The sequence below is a fragment of the Salvia hispanica genome, chromosome 1 (assembly GCF_023119035.1).
Source record: "Salvia hispanica cultivar TCC Black 2014 chromosome 1, UniMelb_Shisp_WGS_1.0, whole genome shotgun sequence".
Classification (NCBI taxonomy): Eukaryota; Viridiplantae; Streptophyta; class Magnoliopsida; order Lamiales; family Lamiaceae; genus Salvia; species Salvia hispanica.
This window is the reverse complement of record NC_062965.1, coordinates 49,204,885-49,227,932: the sequence shown is the minus strand read 5'-3', so window position 1 is coordinate 49,227,932 and position 23,048 is coordinate 49,204,885. Positions and strand designations below refer to the sequence as shown.

Genomic DNA, 23,048 nt, shown 5'->3' with positions numbered 1-23,048 from the left:
GTAGTTAACTATTTATAGTGCTTGCTATAACCGAATTGGAATAGGAGAACTAAAATATGAGTAAAGGCAGATAAAATAAGCAAATCCAGATATTGTAGGATTTGTGTTATAACGGATTATTACTAAATATTTTTGGATGTCGTCTTTTATTTTATTAATTAATTAATTGTTGTTGGATAGATTTGACTTTTGAGAATCGGGTTTGATCCTTTTTTTAATGTTTTGTACTTGCTGCGATTTTACTGCGCTACGTACCAATCCAATTCTCGTCATAGTTTATTCCGTTATATAATAGTCAAACATTGAACATTAATCCATAATCAATAATCATTGGATAGCTACGGATTTTAAGTTTGACACGTGACGAATCTAATTCTAACTCTAAACGGTATTTGATATTTGGTTGAGTTCATCAGACTAATCATATAAAGGCTAAATATTAAAATTAATTTATGTGATCCACTGTGAAACGGCCAATACACATTGCCGTTGCCATGATTAATGATGGATTTCGAGATTGTTTGAAGGGTAAAACAGTACTTTTAAATTTTATTTATTTTTATTTTGAATTGTTTCCTATCAAGTTTTTCTTTCAACATATTCTAGGGGTTTTTGGACCACTTATAAATAGTGAGAATAGTCATTAGTTTTAGAGTAAGGTTTTAGTATTGAATAAATTAGTGTTCCTTTGAAATTTTCGTTTAATTGTTCTGTCTCAGAGGTTGATTGTCATCAATCTACTTCTATTGGCCTTTTATTTAGAATAGAGAAATTGTACAAAAAATTTAAATATATCAATAATTTATCAAGCATAAACACAAATATAATTAAGTACTAGTGTGAAAATAAAAAGTATTGCTTTCTATCGATAAGAATAATATTTAATAAATATTGAGTTTTTGAATGAAGTTATAATAATACTATATTGACATGTTATAAATTTTAATTTAATATTTATAAAATTAAAATGAAATATAAACATATTTTAATACATTAAGCATGTTTTACCACTGAATATTTTTTTGTGAAATTTTTTTATTTATATTTTTTTTTGAAATTTTTTATTTCCAATTATAATTTATCAACAAAAATATTATTTATAAATGTCCTAATGCCATCAGTCAATAATAAAGGTACTCCCTAGCCTCCGTTCCTTTCATAGTTGAGGCAGAACTTTTCGACGTGAAGTTTAAGAGATAAATATTGAGTGTATTAAATAAATAGATTGAAAAGTAAGAGTGTTAAAACTCTTCAAATCTTGTCACACATCGATTTTGTAATGATCCTAGTTTGTCTATATAAGTGTGGAAACCCTCCCCAACTCTTATAACGGCTTTTAAGGGGTGAATGACTCATTTCTAATAAAGAGAGAATAAAAAATAGACAAAATAAAGTAGAAAGTGAATAAAGTAGAGCGAATAAAGTAAGAGAGAGTAAAATAAGAGTGAGAAAAGTATTACTATATATGGAAATGACTCAACTATAAAGGAACTTTTTTAAATGAAAAAATGACTGAACTACGAGGGAATGAAGTACTAAACCAAATGAACTAAAGGGGAAGGAAGAAAGAAAGATTATGAAAAACCAATTTAACAAGTAATAAACTCAAAATAATTAGAATAAGAAATCAATCCATAATTTGTAGAAAGAAAGCCTAATTAATTTTAAGTTTATCCATGTCTAAATCATGTAGCTCGGGATAGTGCTCGGTATAGTGCGGAATTTCGACAAAGCCAACTTCTATGTTCGCCAAGTCTTCCAGCAATATTTTGTAATGTGCAAATACATCGGTCGACGATCTTCCAGGCAACAATGCCGCTATATTTTCCCACCTGTCCGGTGAATCCTCCGAGAACGTCACCAGGGCGCCCTCAAAGATCTTGTCTTCGGCCCAGCTCCACTCCGACTCCGGTGTTGTATTGCTTCGGCAGCTGCTCATGATGGCAAAGGGAATCTCGCGCGCCTCCAATCCGTGTAAAGTAAATATATTTTTTTGATGAGGAAAAAAGAGATTTGTGATAAAAATTTTGTTATTTGTGATGCTATATTTATAGTGCTTTAAACTTATATGCTAATTGTTTATTTTCGATTCATAGTTTTCCGCATGTGAAGATTCATATATATGCGATTTTATCACTCCCAATCCGGTTCTGCGCTTATTTCTTTTATATATTTATTGAGGAAAATTACTTTTTGCCATGATACTCTTTACTTTTTTCTTTTTTTCACCTAATATAACCTAATTCTATTTTGGATAAACATAAATTAAATATAAAATCAAATCATATATGATTATCCAACATTTTTAGATTTCAATTTCAATCTCTCTTAAAATATCAATCGCTAAACTATGAAAATTAAATCATATTTATCCAAGAGATTAAAGATTTAAATCTCTTACGTAAAAATATTGATTTTCTGTTTATAAAAATTGTTAGTGATGATCTAGAGTTTCTGATTAATGATTATCCTCCTAGCTAGACATCGGTCGGCAGTGACATATCCATGAAACGAAACTCATGAAGTAAGACACACTGAAAACAAACAAAAAAAAAACACACTAGTGGACCCCAACCCCGAAAGATTGGGGCATAGGTACCACAGCGGGTCTGCGGCAGCTCCAAAGGCTGGTTAAATGGATTTTTCCAGCCCTCAGGGCCGGTGGTGGGGTCATCGACCCTCCGACCCCACCTGGATCCGGTAGGAGAGGTCAATGCCGTCGAAAATTAAAAAGTGCCCTTACTTAACATTTATATTGGTCTAAAGAAAGTGGACAATGAAGTGCAAATGCAAATGTGGTATACCTTGTCTCTTAAATTCACCAAGACAAGATGGTTCTCAGTTCCACCTGATATTTCTCTATCAATGCCTGCAAATAGGGTATTTTAATGTGATAGACACAAAATGCTACTAGTTTAGAACTAATAAAAATATGTTGACAGGCTCTGTTGTATCCAACATAACTTTCTTGCGCAGAAGTGTTACCTCAGCAAACTTTGAGCAGTTACTTAGAACTTGCTCTTGATAAGCTCTGTATTCGGGTGTCATGGCCTGCATTTCAGAATAATAAAATCAGCAAGGATCAAATTATATTTGCAAGGAGTAGTCACTAGTATACTTGCCTGTTTTAGTGCAACTGCTAAGCCAGATATGGTATGATTGTACGGTCCACCTTGAAGCCCAGGAAATACAGCTTGATTGATTTTATCCTCATAATCACACCTCAACTGTCAGGTAGAACTCAAATTTAGAAATATGGATTGTCTACAATAAAAAACTACCGCAGAAACTGCTTTATTTCATTACGCACACTTTGGAAGCAGAAGTTCCACAAAGATGAGAAACAATAGTTTCGAGTAAGGACATACTGCACTGTAAAGTATTTATAATGATAGACTAAACTATTAGGATATCGGCATGGTTGTTAATATGGCTTCATAGTAACACATGAAGGTTTCTGTAGAACATCCTATTTGGTTTATAATGCACAAACAGGATGGTGTACAGCTATGTATGCTATGCTGAATCCTTCCTTTTGTTTTCTTTTTTATATTATGTAAGGACATAATTTATCCACTTTGCACTGAAGTCGGGAAACACATCCTTTTTCCTAATCGAAAATAGTATTTGCCTGGCTCTGGCCTCTAGGTGCCATTCATATGACACCACCTAGCTTCAGGAGTTCTGACTTCTGAGTTCATATATTTTTAAAATTTTAATATAGCATAAACAGAAGTTGTGACTGAATGATGGAAACATTGATAAGGTTTCTCTCAAAACTTAGAAGACTTCTAAGAAAATTAATATCAGGTACCTGGCCATAGTCAACATAGCCAGTGCTTTCATCTAGTCTGTAAGGCATTGTCTCAAAAAATATGGACACAGCACTAATCTTCTTTGCGTCAGTCTGTATTCCAACAATTCAAAGGAGCATTAGTGGATCTAAAGATGGAAGAACGAAAAAATGGAACTTTACGAACTTGGAAGTACCTGATAACCATGTGACAAATGACCACCGTGAGGAAGATCAAGTGCCATTATCCTCTCATGAGGTTTTAATAAAGCAGTATAAACTTGAAATTAGAAGGGGATCCAGAAAGGGACTGCACATTCACTGCAAAGATAAAGCGTAGCAGTCTTGATGTCTAGTTTATAATGTTAACAAATAAAAAACCTATGTAAAGCCCATTCCATTCCAGAAGCAGGATTAGTCTCATTAGTTTCCAACATGATGGAAAGGCTTGTTAAAAGTAATCACTAATCAGTCAAGTCAAATAAGTGGATATGTGATCAGAGAGCAGCTGGTGCAGATGTTTGAATCAGCATAACGTTTCCAGATTATCAACATGCATCATTGGTCATTTATAGTTTCAACAAATTTTATTCCTCATTGGTGTGGGGAATCCTAGATAGGACCATACAAAAACTGCTTACCTCCCCATTTTTCAGGATCCAGTTGGAAGGTTTCTAGCGCACGCTTCTGACACAATCTCTCTGCCATGTCAATGTACCTTAACACAGGAAGGTTAAGACTATCAATATTTAAAACACATTATGTAGAATTGAAAACGGTTTAAAGAATCTTAGCAGTGTTGCCCTCAAATGCAGCTGAAAATCAAGTATCACACCTCTATTTCGAGCTCAGAGTTACTTTTAAGAGAAATTCCAGGTTATTCTTCAGATGGAATGGTTCTCATTATTCATGAGAGCCAGTGGTTAATGTGACTAATATAGATCCTTTTCCAAACTGTAACCATTGAGTTTCCCTGTTATCAGTATCTAACCAACAAATTTTTAAATATAGCAGTCTGAGAGTAACAAAATCAGAATGCAATGTGCTATTCAAAACTGCAAATATCCTCACACAGTGAAAGATGAACGACAAAACATAAAATCGAAGAGCATGGAACAGAGGATAACCGTCAGCATACTCATTGCCTCCATAATATCTCGCACCAGGGTATCCCTCGCTGTATATGTTAGTCATAACTGATCCAACAGCTTGCATTACAGATAGCAAAGTGAAGTTCTCTGATGGTATAAGCTCCAAGCCCTAAATTCACACTCAACTCAACAATCAAAACCACATATCTTCCCCAAATGCCGCCAAATCAGAGCTCAGCAAACCAATTCAATAAGAAACACGAATCTATTCAACATACATACACATTGAAAAAAACGTATACCTTCCATCGCCTGGCCTTCTCAAGCTCAATGATGTCCGCGGCCTCCGGATCCACCTCTTCCAGTGGCGCATTCAATTGATTTATCCACTGGCCACAACAATTTCAAGTTGAAAACCATGTAACGGGATAGAGAGAACGCATGGAGGAAAGGCGCCGGAGAGCCATGGCAGCTGCAAACTGTTTTTCTCCCTCAGCAGTGTGTTTTCTGCACGGTGTTATGGCTTGATGACGACGGCGCGCACTATTATTTATTCCCTCCGTCCCGTTTAAGATGATACGTTTTTTTTAGTTTGTCTCAATGACACGTTTACTTTGATACGATTTTCTAGGGGTGTCGAAACGGGTACCCGCGGGTACCCGCACCCGATTTCGGCCCCAAAGGCAGTCCCGATACCCGTCCCGCACTGTGTCGGGTATTACCCGATACCCGAGTCGGGTATCCCGCACCCAACGCCGCGGGTACCCGACCCGACCATTTTTTTTGTTTTTTTTTTTAAATCTTATTATTGTTGTTATTTGTATATTTTACTCCATAATATACTGCCAGCTCAAGATGTTTCGAAACTAAATACATTCATAATATGCACAATTGTTGATCATCATTCGTAAGTATTTGATTTAGATGGATTCATTTTAAAAACAAATAAAAAATACGTAGTCCTAACATGAGTAATAAGTTTTCAATCATTCATATACACTCACACACGACATATGCAACACATGTATGTCCAAAGTAAACCCTGTTCTACATAATATACAATATATGTATATGTTAGTATGTTACTGAATTAGTACATAATAATATATGAAAATAAGATTATGAAAATTATGTTAGTATATTACTGTGTGTATGTGTTACTATAATTAAAAGATTAAAAGTTAAACAAACTTAACTCATTAAAAAAGGGAAAAAAGAAAAAAATAATAATGTTGTGAGCGCATATTTAAAATTTTATTATAAACAATCGGGTAATTGTCGGGACTAACGGGTAACCCGTTCGGGTATCGGGTATACCCGATACCCGCAAATTCCAAAGTATGGATACCCGATCCCGACCCGTTTCCCGTTTTCATCGGGTAGCGGGTATCCAATACCCGCCGGGTATCAGGTCGGGTAGGAAATTACCCGATACCCGCTACCCGTTTCGACAACCCTACGATTTTCTTTTTAGTCTTTCCCAACTAAGATGACACATTTACTTTTTCTCACATAACTTTTTCTCCCTCCTATTAAAATATTCATCTTTTTTTATCACTATACTTTACTACTTACATCCATTTTTTCTCTCTAGAATTAAATATTTTAACTAATAACTCTTAAAATCTTGTGCCGCCTAAGAAATGTGTCATCTTAGCCGTGACGAAGGAAGCACTTTTTTATGAAAATACATATATATTCCTGACGTCATCCCAATCCAACGTAACATCGAAGTTGGTGCCCAGTCTCCTCACAAAGGTTTTCCCAATTAAAATCTTTTAAAAAATAGACATTAAATATACACATCAGTCTTCTCTTTGTGGATCCTTATTCCACTACATACCTTTATATACAAAGTTAAACAAATTTTTAAAATCTATATCAGATTAAATTGGAACCAACTTTATGGGATGATTAAGTCAATTTTATTAAGTCCAAGGCCTTTGAAAAGTTTTTCTAAAGTAAGATTATGAAATTTTTTTTGTAAAGTCCTTCCGTGTCCAAGATAATCGAGTTGTATTTATTTTTGGGATGTCCTATTATACGTAAGTTATTTCTCTTTTTAGCAAATATATTATTTTTCTTATTTTATTCCCCACCTGCTTTATTCTCTTTTCACTCCTCTACTTTTCTCTCTCTCATACTTTACTTTCCCCACTTAATTATTTAAATATCAATTCTTTAAATCCCGCCCAAAAGAAGTGCTTCGCTTATCTTGGGATAGAGGGAGTATTAATATGGATACACACCTCATGATTTCGGTTTTCTGTTGCATTTTAGTCGAGGATTGATTTTGACTCTCTTCATAATGTAACACAATTATGTCTCATATATCTCTGTTTTACTATTTCTACTTTTTGTTCGGCAATTGTGTTTCGTATTTTCGTCGATAATGAAGATATGTACATATAGGAACAAAGCCACAGGAGTATGATTTAGTTGCTGACAACAATAAACAGGTATAAAGATAAAATAAGATTAAAAGAAAAGGAACTTGAAAGTGTTTCCTTTTAGTTGGGAGTAGGCCAGTAGGGTAATTAGCAGTATGACTTAGGCTCCTGTTAAACTATTTTTCGGTACAAAATTTGGTGATGTAGATTTACTATTTCTAAAAACGTGTCCTCATTTTGCATGGATAATTATTTAAACATGTTGTTCTCTACTAAAAAGTTTCACTTTATATAACTATTGCAAAAACTTGCACTTTATTCTTGGAAAGCTTGAAGTTGAATTCTATGAATGGATTAAAGTATTTGACTGAGCTAATAACCCCTCTAAAATATATTATAATTAAATTACTATAAAGCTAGTATAATTTTAATGTAATACTCCTTAAAACGATTAATAAGTAGTTTAGGGTTATAAATTTATTCGGTGTGTTTTATTATGCCTTGAATCTGTATAGAATATGTTTCCGAATTTGGATATGATTATGTTTTCGAATTGGGATAGGATCTCATGTATGTCTATATATATGGGAGTATGGCACATAATTTTTGGCTAAGTTTATAAAATCCTTAAAATAGATTATACTAGGTTTTTTGAGAAGTCAGAGCTTTATGACTCAGCTTATAAACTCCAAACAATAATTGTTTAAAAAGTTGTAAGTGGGTAACAACTATACGCAAATTATTCTGGCACTTTAAAAACTTATAAGCTATTGACATATTATATCTTATAAATTGTTCAGAGATCATGTAAGATGTTGAGAGCTTACAAGTTTTCTAAAACAATGTTAGTGTTACGGATTTAATATCTCACGTTGAGGAAAAAAAGCAATCAGTGTGGACTGTGAAGTTTATAGACTAAAATAGGCTCTCTCACTCCCTCTCCTATGGCAATAGGTTAATTTTTTGGGATGAATTTTTCTATTTGGTTTGTATTAATTAGCAAAGAGTAAATCACACCAATACATTGCAACAAATCTTCAAAGAAATGAGCTTGGTCATTACATTAGCCCTCTATAGCTTGACTAGGAGCAACTCTTAGAATCTTACAAACACACTAAAACTGTAAAACACACCGACGCACAATAAATAAGACACCTAATGAGGATAACTATAAACTAACCATCAACCATGCATTTGGATGGGACGAGTTGCAAAGAAAACATATACATAATGAATCTTTTAGAATTTGGCAAAGAGCTTTTTCAAGATGATTAATTAATAATCAAATTTGAATAAAAGAAAGAGCTTTATCAAGATGCTTATTCTTGAGGCCGATGTACTCCTTAAATGTGATGGCCCGGAACCGTGGTGGCCCTAGCTTAGGCAGCGGGGTCAGCACGGCATCAGCTGGAGGGCCATAGAAGTATCCCATTGTAAATCTATGGCTCATCTCATTTGGAACAACACGATGGAACATATTGTGGAAAACGCCGTTGGACAAAATGTGCATGAGGTTGCCAATGTTGACGATTAGGGCTCCTGGGGTGGGTCGGATTGGAACCCATCCGACCCCCTCTTGCATGACTTGGAGGCCATTGGTATTGTTTTGATGCAAGATAGTTATTAGTAATGAATCGGTGTGTGGTGCAAGGCCGATCGCCTGGCTAGCGTTTGGGCAACAAGGGTACGAATTGAGTTGCAATGGACCTTCTGATTGATAGAGAAATGACGATGAAAGTTTTTCACGATCTTCTTCGTCCACTCCCAATGCCTTGAGCATGACGATCAAGATGTTGTAGGCTAGTGATTTCATCTTCTTCTGGTACTTGTCCATCGCATCACTGACAAACAACTATGAATTTCAGTCTTGAATTTTATTTGATAATAATTCATATCAACAACTAAAATTAGGATGAGTTGTTGTTTCAATTGTAGCATGCCTTTTATGGGTTGGACTTTTATAGATATATTCACTTTTTCATAAAAAAAAAAACAAATTTTTATAAACTGTACTTGAAAAGTGGCATGTATGATGATATGGCCTGCCTTCAATGGTGGTAAGGACGTGATATTTGTCGTACATAAAATTAAAATATTTGTAGTGTGATTCTTGAAAAACACAGACAAAATGAAAAGCAGTTAGAATAATAAGCTAAATAAGATTCTATTAACAAAAGGAGAGAATATATTAATATTCCGATTTCTTAAAAAATAAAATTCTCTGACATACTATCAAATTTTTAAATTAAAAGATGCTCAAATGTATAATCTTATACACAAGAACAGGTGACTCCAAGAAGAAGGGAAACCACCAATTTAGTGATTTAGTGAATTCCGATTTTCGAGGATTAAAAAATATGATATACCAATGATTAAGATCCCATTTAGATCCAATCCATCAATCAAACCACCAATTACTTTGTGTTGCATTTGAATAAAACACCCACGTATTTACGTTTATTTAGATGCAAACTCTACGTCAAACACTCCATTAATTAAACAAAATTTAACTTTAAAAAATACTACAAAGAAATAATTTTACTCCTTGTTCCTACATTTATAGTCACATTTAGTTAGGGCACACGTTTTAAGGAATTAGTGGAGTGTGTAATTAATGAAGTGAGATAGTGGAGTGTGTAATAAATGGAGTGAGATGGAAGAGTGAGATGGAGGAATGAGATGGTAGAGTGTGTAATAAATGAAGTGAGATGAAAGAGTGTGTAATAAATGAAGTGGGTTGGTTGAAGGTGGATCCCTTGTTGACTTTTTGGTTTTTTATTTTTGTTTTGGTTTATTTTTATGTTGATAATGACATTTGGGTGTAATTTTAGTGAATAATGAGGTAAAATTTTATGTCCAAATATGGAAAATTCTAAATGTGACTATAAATGTGGGACGGACTTTTATGGCAAAATGTGACTATAAAACTGGGACGGAGGGAGTATTTCTTTGTAATTTTAATAGTGTATGGGTATTGCGGCATTACCCAGTTCATAAAAATACACAAAATATTTTGTAATGAAAACCGAACCCAATCTTGTCTCTACATACACACAAACACACACAATTTTCTGCATGAGTGTGTGAAACTGCATATTAATAAAGCGAAAAATGTTAATTTTAGAAACACCAAATAGTGTAAAATTAAATACTCCATCCGTCCCCAAAAAGTATGAACTTTGAGTTCGGCACGAGTTTTAATAAATAAAGAGAAAGGTAAGAGAGAGAGAAAGAGCATTGGAAATAATGTTAGTGGAGAGTGAAGTCTACATTATTATATTGGTATAAGTGTTAATGATAATGGTATAAGTTGTAAATAAAATGATGTGTAAGGGTAGTATGTTGTTTGAATTTTTTAAAATTAGAGAGTTCGTACTCTTTAGGAACGGACGAAAAATAAAATAGTTCATACTCGGGGCGGAGGGAGTATAGTAGTAATAGTGCATGAACATACCAAAACTCTTCATAGTGATTGGGCCAAAGCAGCTTGGCATGTTCCATGGGCGACCCCGCAATAGTAAAGCCTTCATGCCACATTAATTTTGAGTAGAACGGAGAAAACCGGGGCACGCCGTACCCGGTCACCCCGTTCGGGGCCCGGAGGACCTTCAGCTTCTGGTCGTTTGGAAGCTCGAAGAGCCTCCGGGCTTGCTCCTCGACGTCCTCCACGAGGTCATAAGGGACCCCGTGGTTCGTCACCTGGAACACCCCCCACGTCCGGCACGCATCTCCCACGAGCTCCACTGCGTCCGGGGCTTGCAGGTCGATGACCGGAGGTGATGCTTCCACTGGAGGTGATGCTGCCACCGCACGTGGCTGGCGCCCCAGACACGTGCAACGGTTATTACCTGAGTCATCATCGTCTGTCCAGACATGGGACTCAGGAAGTTGCAGGACTGACCCGAAATCGAGTGGGGTTGTGTTATTGGGATGGATGTTGGTGTCTTCGTAGGCGTTTGAGATAGATGTGGCCATTTTTTTGGTGTGGGTTAGGGTTGAAAATGAGAAACCTTTTTATAGTTTTATATCAACATTGTTGTGTGTGTGTTATGATGCGCATTCATATTCATATTCATATTCATAATCATGTACATTTACATTTATCACTCTTTGCTATAACAAAAATTTGGAGTATTGATACTTCTGTAAATATAGTATATATTCATAATCATATACATTTACATTTATCACTCTTTGCTATAACAAAAATTTGGTGTTATGGTACTTCTGTAAATCTTAAACGTATTCTTATTCATATACATTTATATTTATCGCTCTTTGTTGTAACAAAAATAAGAGTTATGGTACTTCTGTAAATATAAATCAGTTTCATAAACATATTCTTATTCATATACATTTACATTTATCACTCTTTGTTGTAACAAAAATTAGAGTTATGGTACTTCTGTAAATCTAATTCATTTTCATATTCATAATCATATACATTTACATTTATCGCACTCTGCGTTAATAAACATTGGAGTTATGGTACTTCTGTAAATGTAATTCATATTCACAATTATATACATTCACATTAATCACTCTTTGCTATAACTCATAATTATATACATTTACATTCATCACTCTTTGCTATAAAAAAGTTGGAGACATTTACATTATTATTCTTTGCTATAACAGAGTTGGAGTTATGATATTTCTGCAAAATGTATTTAAATTTGAATTCATTGTAAACTTTTTGTGCACGCATTAATTTAATATGACTGACCATTCTTTATTTGTGTACATTCGTGGTTAAATGGATATATTTTTTTTTTCACATATAGTAGTAGATGATAATTATACTCTCCACTCAAACACAGTATTAGTGCTACTCCCTCCCGTCCCTCGTAGTTAAGTCATTATTTTATTTCGGAAAGTTCTATCATAATTGAGTCATTTTCATATATAGTAGTAACTTTTTTCTCTTTCTTACTTTATTCTCTTTCTACTTTATTTTCTCTACGTTTTTCTCTCTCTTACTTTTTTATCTATTTATTTAACACACTCAATATCTCTTTCTTAAACTCTAAACCGAAAAGTTTCGCTTCAACTATAAGGAAACTGTAAGGGAACAGATGGAGTATAATTTAACTCACTGTTACTGATGTGGACATTTTAAGTATCTTAGTAATTAAGTCTAAGGAATCATATATAATTCCATTAAAATTGTTGTACAAATGCAATATACACCAAAATAATTGGGCCCAATGAATTACTACACCAAAGCCCAACAGAACGGAGGCAGAATAGAAATTATTCGTCAACAAGTTCAACAGATTTCGAGTCTGTCTCCACACTCATTGTTTGTCCTCTGTTATAAATTAGTTTGTATATAAAGATAACGCTTACTCCGTTTCAAATAATTTATCCCATTTTTCCATTTCGATCGTTCCCACATAATTTGTCTCAATTCACTTTTCATCATTTTTGGCAGTGGACCGCATATTCCACTAATTTATTCATATTCACATTTTATTATAAAACGAGTAATAAAAGTAGGACCTACATTCCACTCACTTTTTCAATTCACTTTTCATTACATTTCTTAAAACTCGTGTCCGGTCAAAGTGAGACAAACTATTGGGGATAGAAGGAATATGTTTTTTATTTTATAAATTTTAGATAATGGCCTGTTACTGAGTAAAAGTTTGACAAAAATTATGATTTTAGTTTAACTTATTTTTTTGTAGTTGCTGATAAAAAACTTCATTTGATTTCAGATTTTAGTTCTCTTTAAGATTGTCACACATATTCATACTCACAATATGTTGTTATAAGTGATTGATTTTTATTTTTATTCTTTTGCTTTTGCTAATAATAGAAAATAAGTTATTATAGAATATTCTTTTGAGTTTGAGTTTGTGATTGATGTAATGGTTGAATTAAAATTGTAAGTATGATATTTATTATAAATTGGGTTTAGATTTGATGTAAATACTGAGTTTACATTTAAGATTGAACCAAGCACATTCAAGTGCTAGGAATTGTGCTTGGTATATGAGGCTGTTGTTATGCTCGGAATTTTGCTCGGAAAAAAATCCGAGGAAGCAAATAGCTAGCACAGTGGGTGCTCGGAAAAGTGCTCGGAATAGTAGGGATTTTCCTAGCACTTCGTCTATTATCCTAGCACTTTAATTTGGTGCTCGGTATATGTTGTTTTTTTTGTACTGATATATATATGCAGTAGGAATGTTGTTATTCGCTCATTTATTTACTTATTTCTTTTGGAATGCTAGATCGCTTTAAGAGCATCCGCAATGGTGCTAGCGACCAAGCCAGCCGATGCCCGCATCGGGCCGATCGGGCTTAGCCGAACCATTAGAGTCGCCAAACATGAATCCATGAAATGGCGAGCCGATCGGCGTGGAGCTGGCCGATCGCTTGCCGCTTGGCCGCCATTGTGGCGGCCCGATCGGCCAGCGCCGAATTTTGTTTTTTTTTTTAATTCTTTTTTTAAATTTTTTTTAATTTTTTTACAAAAAAAATTTAATTCTTTTTTTTAATTTTTGAAAAACTATATAAACGCGATTTTCTCTATCTCTAAATTTCTGTACAAGAGCAACATCTAGCGATGGACAACAACAACTAGCCCAATACAAAATTAAGACCTAAAACAGAAACATGTCTGAGACCCCCGTTCGGGCTAGCGGCAAACTATAACAGATTCAAGGTGGCTCGTGTGTGGAAGCCCGGATTTTTTTTATTATGTTATTTTTATGATTTTTAGTTAATGTACTTTTTTTTTTATTTAAATAAAATTAATGAATTTTCCCGTATATGTCTCGTAAATTTAATTCCATATTTTAATCGTAATTTTAATTCCGTAAATGTAGTATATTTTGAATTATTTTTATTGCGGCTGGCCTATGGCTGGCCTAAATCTGATGTGGCAGGTGGATTTTTTAGTGTTGCTGACGTGGCAGGGGAGAGAATGACTGGCCTATTGCTGGCCTAAGCACTATTGCGGATGCTCTAAGGAATCTTCCTAGAAATTTGGTGGGTTTTTTTCAGAAAGAGTACTGTGTCATCTGACTTCACTGTTCCACAAAGATGGTCTTTATCGGACTCGATTCCATCGAAACTCATTTGTTTTGATAGTGTTTTTTTTTTTCATAAAAAGTAAGAAATCGAATCAAATGCTTTTTTAGAATCAAAATGGTTGAAAATCGTACTATTTTTGTTGGATGTTGATGTTATATGTTGTTGATGATTAATGGATTTCTATATACTATAATTAAAATGTTCTTATTAATTCTGCATGTTGTGATGTGCATAGTATAAATTGATTAAATTCATTCCTTATAGCGAATGTATAAATTGGTATCATATCATGTACAACATGCGTGCATAGCAATAATGGCCACATGCAAATTTGGTGTGTATATTATGAAGTCAGTCAATTAAAATTAATACCACAAATATTAAACCTTGGAATCCCAAAAGAAAGCCTTACATGACACTTGCATTACAAATTAGCCCTCTATAGCTTGACTAGGAGCAACTCGTAGACTCTTACAAGCACACTAAAACTGTAAAACACACCAACGCACAATAAATAATGAGGAGTAACTATAAACTAACCATCAACCATGCATTTGGATGGGACGAGTTGGAAAGAAAACATATGCATAATGAATCTTTTCGAATTGGCAAAGAGCTTTTTCAAGATGATTAATTAATAATCAAATTTGAATAAAAGAAAGAGCTTTTTGATTATGCTTGTTCTTGAGGCCGATGTACTCCTTAACCGTGACGGTCCGGAACCGGGGTGGCCCGGGTAGCTTAGGCAGCGGGGCCAGCACGGAATCAGCTGGAAGGCCATAGAAGTATGCCATGGTAAATCTATGGCTCGTCTCATTTGGGACAACACGATGGTACATATTGTAGAAAGTCGCGTTGGACAAAATGTGCATGAGATCTCCAATGTTGACGACTAGGGCTCCTGGGATGGGTCGGACTGGAACCCATCCGACCCCCTCTTGCATGATTTGGAGGCCATCGGTATTGTTATGATGCAAGATAGTTACTAGTAATGTATCGGTGTGTGGTGCTAGGCCCATCGCCTGGCTAGGGTCTGGGCAACTAGGGTACGAATTGAGTTGCAATGCACTATCTGATTGATTGAAAAATGATGATGAAAGCTTTTCACGATCTTCTTCGTCCACTCCCAATGCCTTGAGCATGACGAGCAAGATGTTGTAGGCTAGTGATTTCATCTTCTTCTGGTACTCGTCTATCGCATCACTGACAAACAACTACGAATTTCAGTCTTGAATTTTATTTGATAATAATTCATATCAACAACTAAAATTAGGATGAGTTGTTTCAATTTTAGCATGCCTTTTATGGGTTGCTAGACTTTTATAGATATATTCACTTTTTCATAAAAAAAACCAAAGTTTTATAAAGTGGACTTGAAAAGTGGTATGTATGATGATATGGCTAGCCTTCAATGGGGGTAAGGACGTGATATTTGTCGTACATAAAGTTAAAATATTTGTAGTGTGATTCTTGAAGAACACATACAAAATGAAAAGCAGTTAGAATAATAAGCAAAATAAGATTCTATTAACAAAAGGATAGAATATATTAAATATTCCGATTTCTTAAAAATAAAACTCTGACATACTATCAAATCTTTAAATTAAAAGATGCGCAAATGTATAGTCTTACAAACAATAACAGGTGACTCCAGGAAGAAGGGAAACCATATAGTAATTTGGTGAATTCCGATTTTCGAGGGAAACCATATAGTAATTTGGTGAATTCCGATTTTCGAGGATTAAAAAATACTCCTTCCGTCCCATGTTACTTGAGATGTTTTTTTCCGGCACGGAATTGAAGAAAGTTGTGTTTAGTAAAATAAAAGAAAGAATAAAGTAAGTGGGATTAGATGTTTTGTTTTATTCAGAAAAAGAGAAATGATTCAAATAACTTGGGAAAATTCAAAATGGAATACGACTCAAGTAGTTTGGGACGGAACCAATGATTAAGATCCCATTTAGATCCAATCCATCAATCAAACCACCAATTAATTTGTGTTGCATTTGAATAAAACACCCACATATTTACGTTTATTTAGATGCAAACTCTAAGTCAAACACTCCATTAATAAAACAAAATTTAACTTAAAAAATACTACAAAGAAATAATTTCATTTCTTTGTAATTTTATTAGTGTATTAATGGGTTTTGTGGCATTACTCAGTTCATAAAAAATACACGAAATACACACAATTTTCTGTATGAGTGTGTGAAACTGCATATTAATAAAGCGAAAAATGTTAATTTTGGAAACACCAATTAGTATAAAATTTAATAAACATTATATTCTCTCCATCCCACAAGAATATACCCTCTTTCTTTTTTAGTCCGTCCCACAAGAATATGCATTTTCCAATTTGTAACTCTTTTCACTTTATGAGGTGAGACTCATTTTCCACTAACAATATTTTAATTACTTTTTCTCTCTACTTCTCTCTTACTTTCTCAATTTTGCATTAAAATCCGTGCGACCCAAAGTGTATATTCTTTGGGGATGGAGAGAGTATATAAATATAGTAATAGTGCAAGAACATACCAAAACTCTTCATAGTGATGGGGCCAAAGCAGCTTGGCATGCTCCATGGGCGACCCCGCAATAGTAAAGCCTTCATGCCACATTAATTTTGGGAAGAACGGAGAAAACCGGGGCACGCCGTACCCGGTCACCCCGTTCGGGGCCCGGAGCGCCTTCAGCTTCTGGTCGTTCGGAAGCTCAAAGAGCCTCCGAACATGGTCCTCGACGCCCTCCAAGAGGTCATGAGGGACCCCGTGGTTCGTCACCTGGAACACCCCCCACGTCCGGCATGCATCTCCCACGAGCCCCACTGCGTCTGGGGCCTGCAGGTCGATGACTGGAGGTGATGCTGCCACCGCACGTGGCTGGCGCACCAGACACGTGCGACGGTCTTTACCTGAGTCATCATCATCTGTCCAGACGTGGGACTCAGGAAGTTGCAGGACTGACACGAAATCGAGTGGAATTATGTTATTGAGATGGATGTTGGTGGCTTGGTACGCGTTTGAGATAGATGTGGTCATTTTTTTGGTGTGGGTTAGGGTTGAAAATGAGAAACCTTTTATAGTTTTATGTCACCTTTGTTGTGTGAGTGTGATGATGTGCATCCATATCCACATTCATAATGATATACATTTACATTTATCACCCTTTGCTGTAACAATAATTTGGAACTGTGGTACATCTGTAAATGTAGTTCATAATCATAATCATATACATTTACATTTACATTTATCACTCTTTGCTGTAACAAAAAATGGAGTTATGGTACTTCCGTAAATCTTAAACATATTCATATTCATAACGGTGCGTCAGGGCGACACTACTCTTAAAGTAACAACATGACAACAAGTAACATGCAATCTGAAATGCATATGCAAGCAATATATAATATATAGACAAGCAATTCGGCAAGGGTGGATCTACATAGACTTGTAGTGGGGCAATTGCCCCTGCTCAAAAGTTTACTTATATACAAATTTTTCTTCAAATTTGAATATTTATTTGAGTTTCTTCTTAAATGCCCCTCAAATTATTTGCTTATGTATATATTTTCCCCTCCTAAGTTTAATTCCTGGCTCCGCCTCTGCAATTCGATATATAGTTCCAAGCAATATGAGATATGAAATCAGAGCACTATGGTGACTCCATAGTTGAAATGACAATCTAGTCAAGCAATATACGATATATAGGCAAGTATTCTGCGATACATAAGTAGCATTACGGAATATGGTTTCAAGGAATCTGCTATATGAAATCAAAGATAATCAAGTAATCTACGATACATAGGCAAACAAGGTTGAATCTGCTCCTAAATCTAACGGTTGTCATTGGTGGTACAGTGTCATCTTAAACGGTGTTATCATTTTAACACAAACCCATATTCATATTCATAATGATATACATTTACATTTATCTCTCTTTGCTGTATAAAAAATTTGGAGTTATGGTACTTTTGTAAATGTAGTTCATATTCATAATCATATACATTTACATTTATCACTATTTGCTGTAACAAAAAATGGAGTTATGGTACTTCTGTAAATCTTAAACATAATAATATTCATATTCATATTAATAATAATATACATTTACATTTATCACTCTTTGCTGTAACAAAAATTTGGAGTTATGGTACTTCTGTAAATGTTGTTCTTATTCATAATCATATAAATTTACATTTATCACTCTTGGCTAGGGGTGTGCATTCGGGTTTCGGTTCGGTATTTCGCCCAAACCGAACCGAACCCGAAAAACCGAATTTAGGCTAAAATTGAAACCGAACCGAAAAACCGAAAACCGAAAAACCGAAATCCGAACTTAAAAAACCGAACCAAACCGAAAAAACCAAAATTTCAAAACAAAACCGAAAAACCGAAAAAAATAGTATATTAATATATATCTAATTTATTTTATTTTATATATACTAATAGAATATAAATATATATAATATAAAATTAATATAATATATATAATATTTATTATATAAAAATATATTAGAAGAATATATATTATATATATGATATAATATACTAAATTAATAGGATAAAATATACTCCCTCTGTCCCATTAGAAATGCAACGTTTTCCTTTTTGGGTTGTCCCACTAAAAATGAAATGTTTCTAAAATGGAAACATCACTCTCTCTACTTTTCCCTTTCTCTTACTTTACTCTCTCTTTATTAACTCACAAAACAACACTGCATAAAATCCCGTGCTGGAAACCAAATGTTTCATATTTATTGGGACGGAGGGAATATAATAATATATTTAAAATATAATTCGGTTTTTCGATTTTTTTTCCGCCCAAACCGGACCGAATCGAAAAACTGAAATTTTTGTATTTTTAAAACCGAACCAAACCGAAAAACCGAAAAAACCGAACCGAATTTCAAATTTTCGGTTTGGTTTGGTTCGGATATTCGGTTTTCGGTTATTTTGCTCACCCATACTCTTTGCTATAACAAAAATTGGAGCTATGGTACTTCTGTAAATGTAATTCATATTCATAATTATATACATTTACATTTATCACTATTTGCTATAAAAAAAACTTGAAGACATTTACATTTACAGAAGTAGAAGATTTGATAGAAAATAAGTGAATCTAAAATATTCTTTTGAGTTAGAGTTTGGGATTGGTCTTATGGCTGAATTAAAATTGTAAGTATAATATTTATTATAAATTGGATTTAGATTTGTGTAAACGAGTCTCATAACTTTATGAGAAATAAACAAGCATCAAGAGTTTCAGCACTATGTAATTTTCTTTATGTGGATTTTTCTCTTTCCACTGTGCATTAACCGATATACATAGCCCATGGCATATTTTTGAAGTTGTTAATACCTAACTAAAATATATTCTCTCCGTCTTTTAAAATTTGGCACCAAATAATCCGGCACGAGTTTTAAAATATGTAAAAAGTTAGTGGCATGTTTGTCATACTTTTATATATTAGTTTTAAAATAAAATGCGAGTAGGAATGAGTTAGTGGAATGTAGGGTTTACTACCAAAAAATAAAGTGAAAGGTGACAAATTTATAAGGACGGACGAAAAAGAAAATAAGTGACAAATTTTCAGGGATGGAAGGAGTATTTTACATAACTCAATTTTTTAAATATATAAATTTGAATGATAAGTTATTATACCTTAGTCATGCTTCAGTTTATACTCGCTCCGTCCACGAAAAATAGGACATATTGTGAATGACACGGATTTTAACGTGGAATTGATAAAGTAAGAGTGAGAGAGAAGTAGTGTTAGTGGAATGTGGAGTCCATATTATTAGTAAGAGAGAAGGAAAAAAAGTAAGAGAAAAATAGTGTTAGTGGAATGTGAGATCCATATTATTAGTAAGAGAGAAGGGAAAAAAAAGTAAGGGAGAAGTTGTTGAAAACTTTCCTTTTTAAAAATGTGTTCTATTTTTTGTGGACAACCAAAAATGACAAATGTACTCTATTTTTCGTGGACGGAGGGAGTATATATTTACGATTTCAGATTTCATATAACGATAGTACTATTATTTATTACTCCTACTATTAATGAAATTATTTCACAGTATGGAGAAAATAAAATGAGTCGTGCATCGCACGAGTGTGATACTAATTACTACTCCCTCCGTTCCATAATAGTGGGGGCGTTTTTTTCCGACACGAAAATTAAGAAAAAATTGTGTTAAAGGAGTTAAGTAAAGAAAGAATAAAGTAGGAAAGGAAAAAGGTAGAGAGATTAAGAGAGAAGAAAGTAAGAGAGAGTAAAGTAAGTGAGAAGAAATGTGTTGAGTTTTACTAAAATAACAAAATGGCTCTATTACTATGGAACGGAGAGAGTAGTATACAACCAAGATTTGACAAAAGGAATGGATTGGAGCAACTCGTACACACATGTCAGCACATTTACGCAATTATACCATCAATGCAATAGTAACTATAAAATCATCATTTATAACCATTGTGCTGACTCTGAACCTCGTACAACAAAGCTAACTTGGGAGAGGACTTTATTGGTTGATGCCTCTATTTTTTCGATAGCTGGATCGTTTGTCCGATGCAAGTACCATTCCCTTACGATACTATACAAAAATATGAATCCGATGATGCCTAATGATACAACAACTACTATGATAATAACCGGAACAAGTGATTGCGATTGTGTTTCTGCACTGGGAGAGACAACCATTATAGATGCTCCATAGCTAAGTGCAATAGATGCGAGCGACACCCACATTGCAAACAAGGAGATGAGCAAGAAAAGAATGCGTCCAGATGGCTGTCGGGTTGTGATGAGGAAGATTGTGATGATTGATGAAACAAAGGCTGTGTTGTTAACACGAACAAACTGTTTGTATAGTTTGGGATGAGTATATGCCATCACTGCATCGCCAGCCTTGTGTGATGTCGTGTCTTCCTGCCACACCCCGCCTGGAGGGCTGATGGCGGCCTGGAATGCCATGGTCGCTATCAGGCCCACAACCACCATTGTCATGTCGCTCAGGTTGGGGAAGACCTTTGATATTTTCTTTGTTGATGGAATCTTCAAAAGTTTTTCTATTTCTGAATAGTTACTTATGTCGGGACTCTCTTTCCAAATTTGCAACGCTGTTTTTCCCATCGAATTGCGCGCCTGCTTCTCGATTTTAGTATCTTCCACCAAGTATCGGATGGTCTGAAATATTAAGGGATGGAATAGTAATTAGGAAAACCACTACTTAAATGCATAACTAGAAAATACGATTAGTTCACTATAAGAACGCTTTAGTTCACTATAAGAGCGATTTAGTTCACTACACGAAAGAGTGAACCAAAACGCCATTACAGTGAACTAAATCCTTCACGGATTAAATACTTCACTATAATGGTGTTTTTGTTTACTCCTTGTTTTCAAATTCATATTGTGAACTAAAACGTCCATATAGTGAACTACATCGTTTTGATCTAATGGCTGAGATTTGTTCTCTAGTCATGCACTTAATATTAGGTATATTTTGATCATTTCCCGGAAGGGATGATTTTAATAAAAAAAATTGGAATTTAAATCACTAATACTAGAATATAGAATCGGTGTTATTGTTGTCAATTGAAAGAAAATAAATATAAAAAATCACCAGTTGATTTAGGACGACATCATAAGAATTTTATCATGTTACCTGGGGTTGATTGAATCTAACCGCCAAATGCAAAATTGTGTCACCATCATCATTCTTTGCACAAACAAGCTCCCCCAACTTGTCCACCAAAAACTGCAAGGCTTCCAGCCGGTCGTGTTTGATGCACAAGTGCAACACGGTCTCTCCACGATGCACCCTCTCCATGGAAGGAGTTGAGTTAACTCGAAACATCTCCTCCAAGATACTGACACGCCCATTGACGGCTGCAACATGAACCGGGTTCATACCATGACAGTCTCGCCACCAGCATGTCTCAGGAGCTATTAATAACAATTTTGAGGCCGCAAAAATTCTCCCATTGGCCGCTGCGATGTGAAGTGGTGTCGAATTTTGGGAGTCTAAATCTCGAGCTAGCTGCCGGTGGGATCTCAACACGTCCACGATGTTTTCGTGCCCATGCATCGCTGCTAAGTGAAGCAGATTTCGTGAACATGCAAATGAAACTTCACCAACTTGTTTTGGATTCTCGACCAGCCATTTTTGCAATACTTCTTCATCTCCATATCTTACAACAGCATCATAGAGTTTCTTTTTTTCTGCCTCTTCAATCATTATTTCTCCCCAACTCTATTAAGGTTTTGAGATGTCGACTCATTTATATGGATATTCAAGCACACTAGACCAGACATGATTTTTATTTATTTTATTTTTATGACAGCCAACTACTCAGGTTGTTACATTGATTTCATCATTTACAAAAAAGATAATACTGTAGCTACAAAAAGGACGGATCATGCTAGATTGCTAGGACATTTTATTGATATTGCTGTAGTTAAGCACGCTTAATAATAAGAGACTAGCATTTTCATTGCCAGCATAGCATGCACTCTTAGTTAAACAAGAAAAAGGTATTTTTTTTGCTAAATTATCTAATCAATATTAGTCCACTTATAATTTCAAAAGCTGTTTCATTTTATATTTTTGTAATAATATTTTTATTTCGAACATTTATGATTTTAGGTTTCCTGATGATATTGTTTTTCATTTCATAAAATCATTTTAGCACAAAATAATTCATTAAGATGAGATTTAAGAAAGAACTAGTATC

At 34.5% G+C, this 23,048-nt stretch overlaps 3 protein-coding genes and 1 pseudogene across 3 annotated transcripts; all 4 read right to left on the bottom strand.

Moving 5' to 3' along the window:
* Positions 1 to 2,887: 2,887 nt before the first annotated feature.
* Positions 2,888 to 6,465, bottom strand: LOC125199461 (annotated as a pseudogene).
* Positions 6,466 to 8,556: 2,091 nt separating this feature from the next.
* On the bottom strand, positions 8,557 to 11,249 carry LOC125209875 (gibberellin 3-beta-dioxygenase 1-like). The gene is made up of 3 exons (XM_048109455.1): positions 11,123 to 11,249; positions 10,729 to 11,074; positions 8,557 to 9,115 (listed from the first exon to the last, which is right to left on the bottom strand). The coding sequence occupies exons 1-3, from the start codon at positions 11,247 to 11,249 to the stop codon at positions 8,557 to 8,559; spliced, it is 1,032 nt and encodes a 343-aa protein (XP_047965412.1).
* Positions 11,250 to 14,956: 3,707 nt separating this feature from the next.
* On the bottom strand, positions 14,957 to 17,356 carry LOC125207761 (gibberellin 3-beta-dioxygenase 1-like). Its single transcript, XM_048107242.1, has 2 exons — positions 16,854 to 17,356; positions 14,957 to 15,518 (listed from the first exon to the last, which is right to left on the bottom strand). Exons 1-2 carry the CDS (start codon positions 17,354 to 17,356, stop codon positions 14,957 to 14,959), a joined length of 1,065 nt encoding a protein of 354 aa, XP_047963199.1.
* Positions 17,357 to 20,775: 3,419 nt separating this feature from the next.
* LOC125199451 (ankyrin repeat-containing protein At5g02620-like) lies at positions 20,776 to 22,552 on the bottom strand. The gene is made up of 2 exons (XM_048097460.1): positions 21,980 to 22,552; positions 20,776 to 21,498 (listed from the first exon to the last, which is right to left on the bottom strand). Exons 1-2 carry the CDS (start codon positions 22,550 to 22,552, stop codon positions 20,776 to 20,778), a joined length of 1,296 nt encoding a protein of 431 aa, XP_047953417.1.
* Between the last annotated feature and the right edge of the window lie 496 nt (positions 22,553 to 23,048).

What these genes read in the sequence shown, in the direction of transcription:
- LOC125209875 (XM_048109455.1), bottom strand. Translation starts at nt 11,249, where the DNA reads ATGGCCACATCTATCTCAAACGCCTACGAAGACACCAACATCCATCCC. An exon ending in GACAGACGATGATGACTCAG is followed by an intron (nt 11,075 to 11,122) that starts GTAATAACCGTT and finishes GTGCGGTGGCAG; the next exon opens with CATCACCTCCAGTGGAAGCA. An exon ending in AATCACTATGAAGAGTTTTG is followed by an intron (nt 9,116 to 10,728) that starts GTATGTTCATGC and finishes GTTGTTTGTCAG; the next exon opens with TGATGCGATGGACAAGTACC.
- LOC125207761 (XM_048107242.1), bottom strand. Translation starts at nt 17,356, where the DNA reads ATGACCACATCTATCTCAAACGCGTACCAAGCCACCAACATCCATCTC. An exon ending in CATCACTATGAAGAGTTTTG is followed by an intron (nt 15,519 to 16,853) that starts GTATGTTCTTGC and finishes GTTGTTTGTCAG; the next exon opens with TGATGCGATAGACGAGTACC.
- LOC125199451 (XM_048097460.1), bottom strand. Translation starts at nt 22,552, where the DNA reads ATGATTGAAGAGGCAGAAAAAAAGAAACTCTATGATGCTGTTGTAAGA. An exon ending in TTAGATTCAATCAACCCCAG is followed by an intron (nt 21,499 to 21,979) that starts GTAACATGATAA and finishes TTAATATTTCAG; the next exon opens with ACCATCCGATACTTGGTGGA.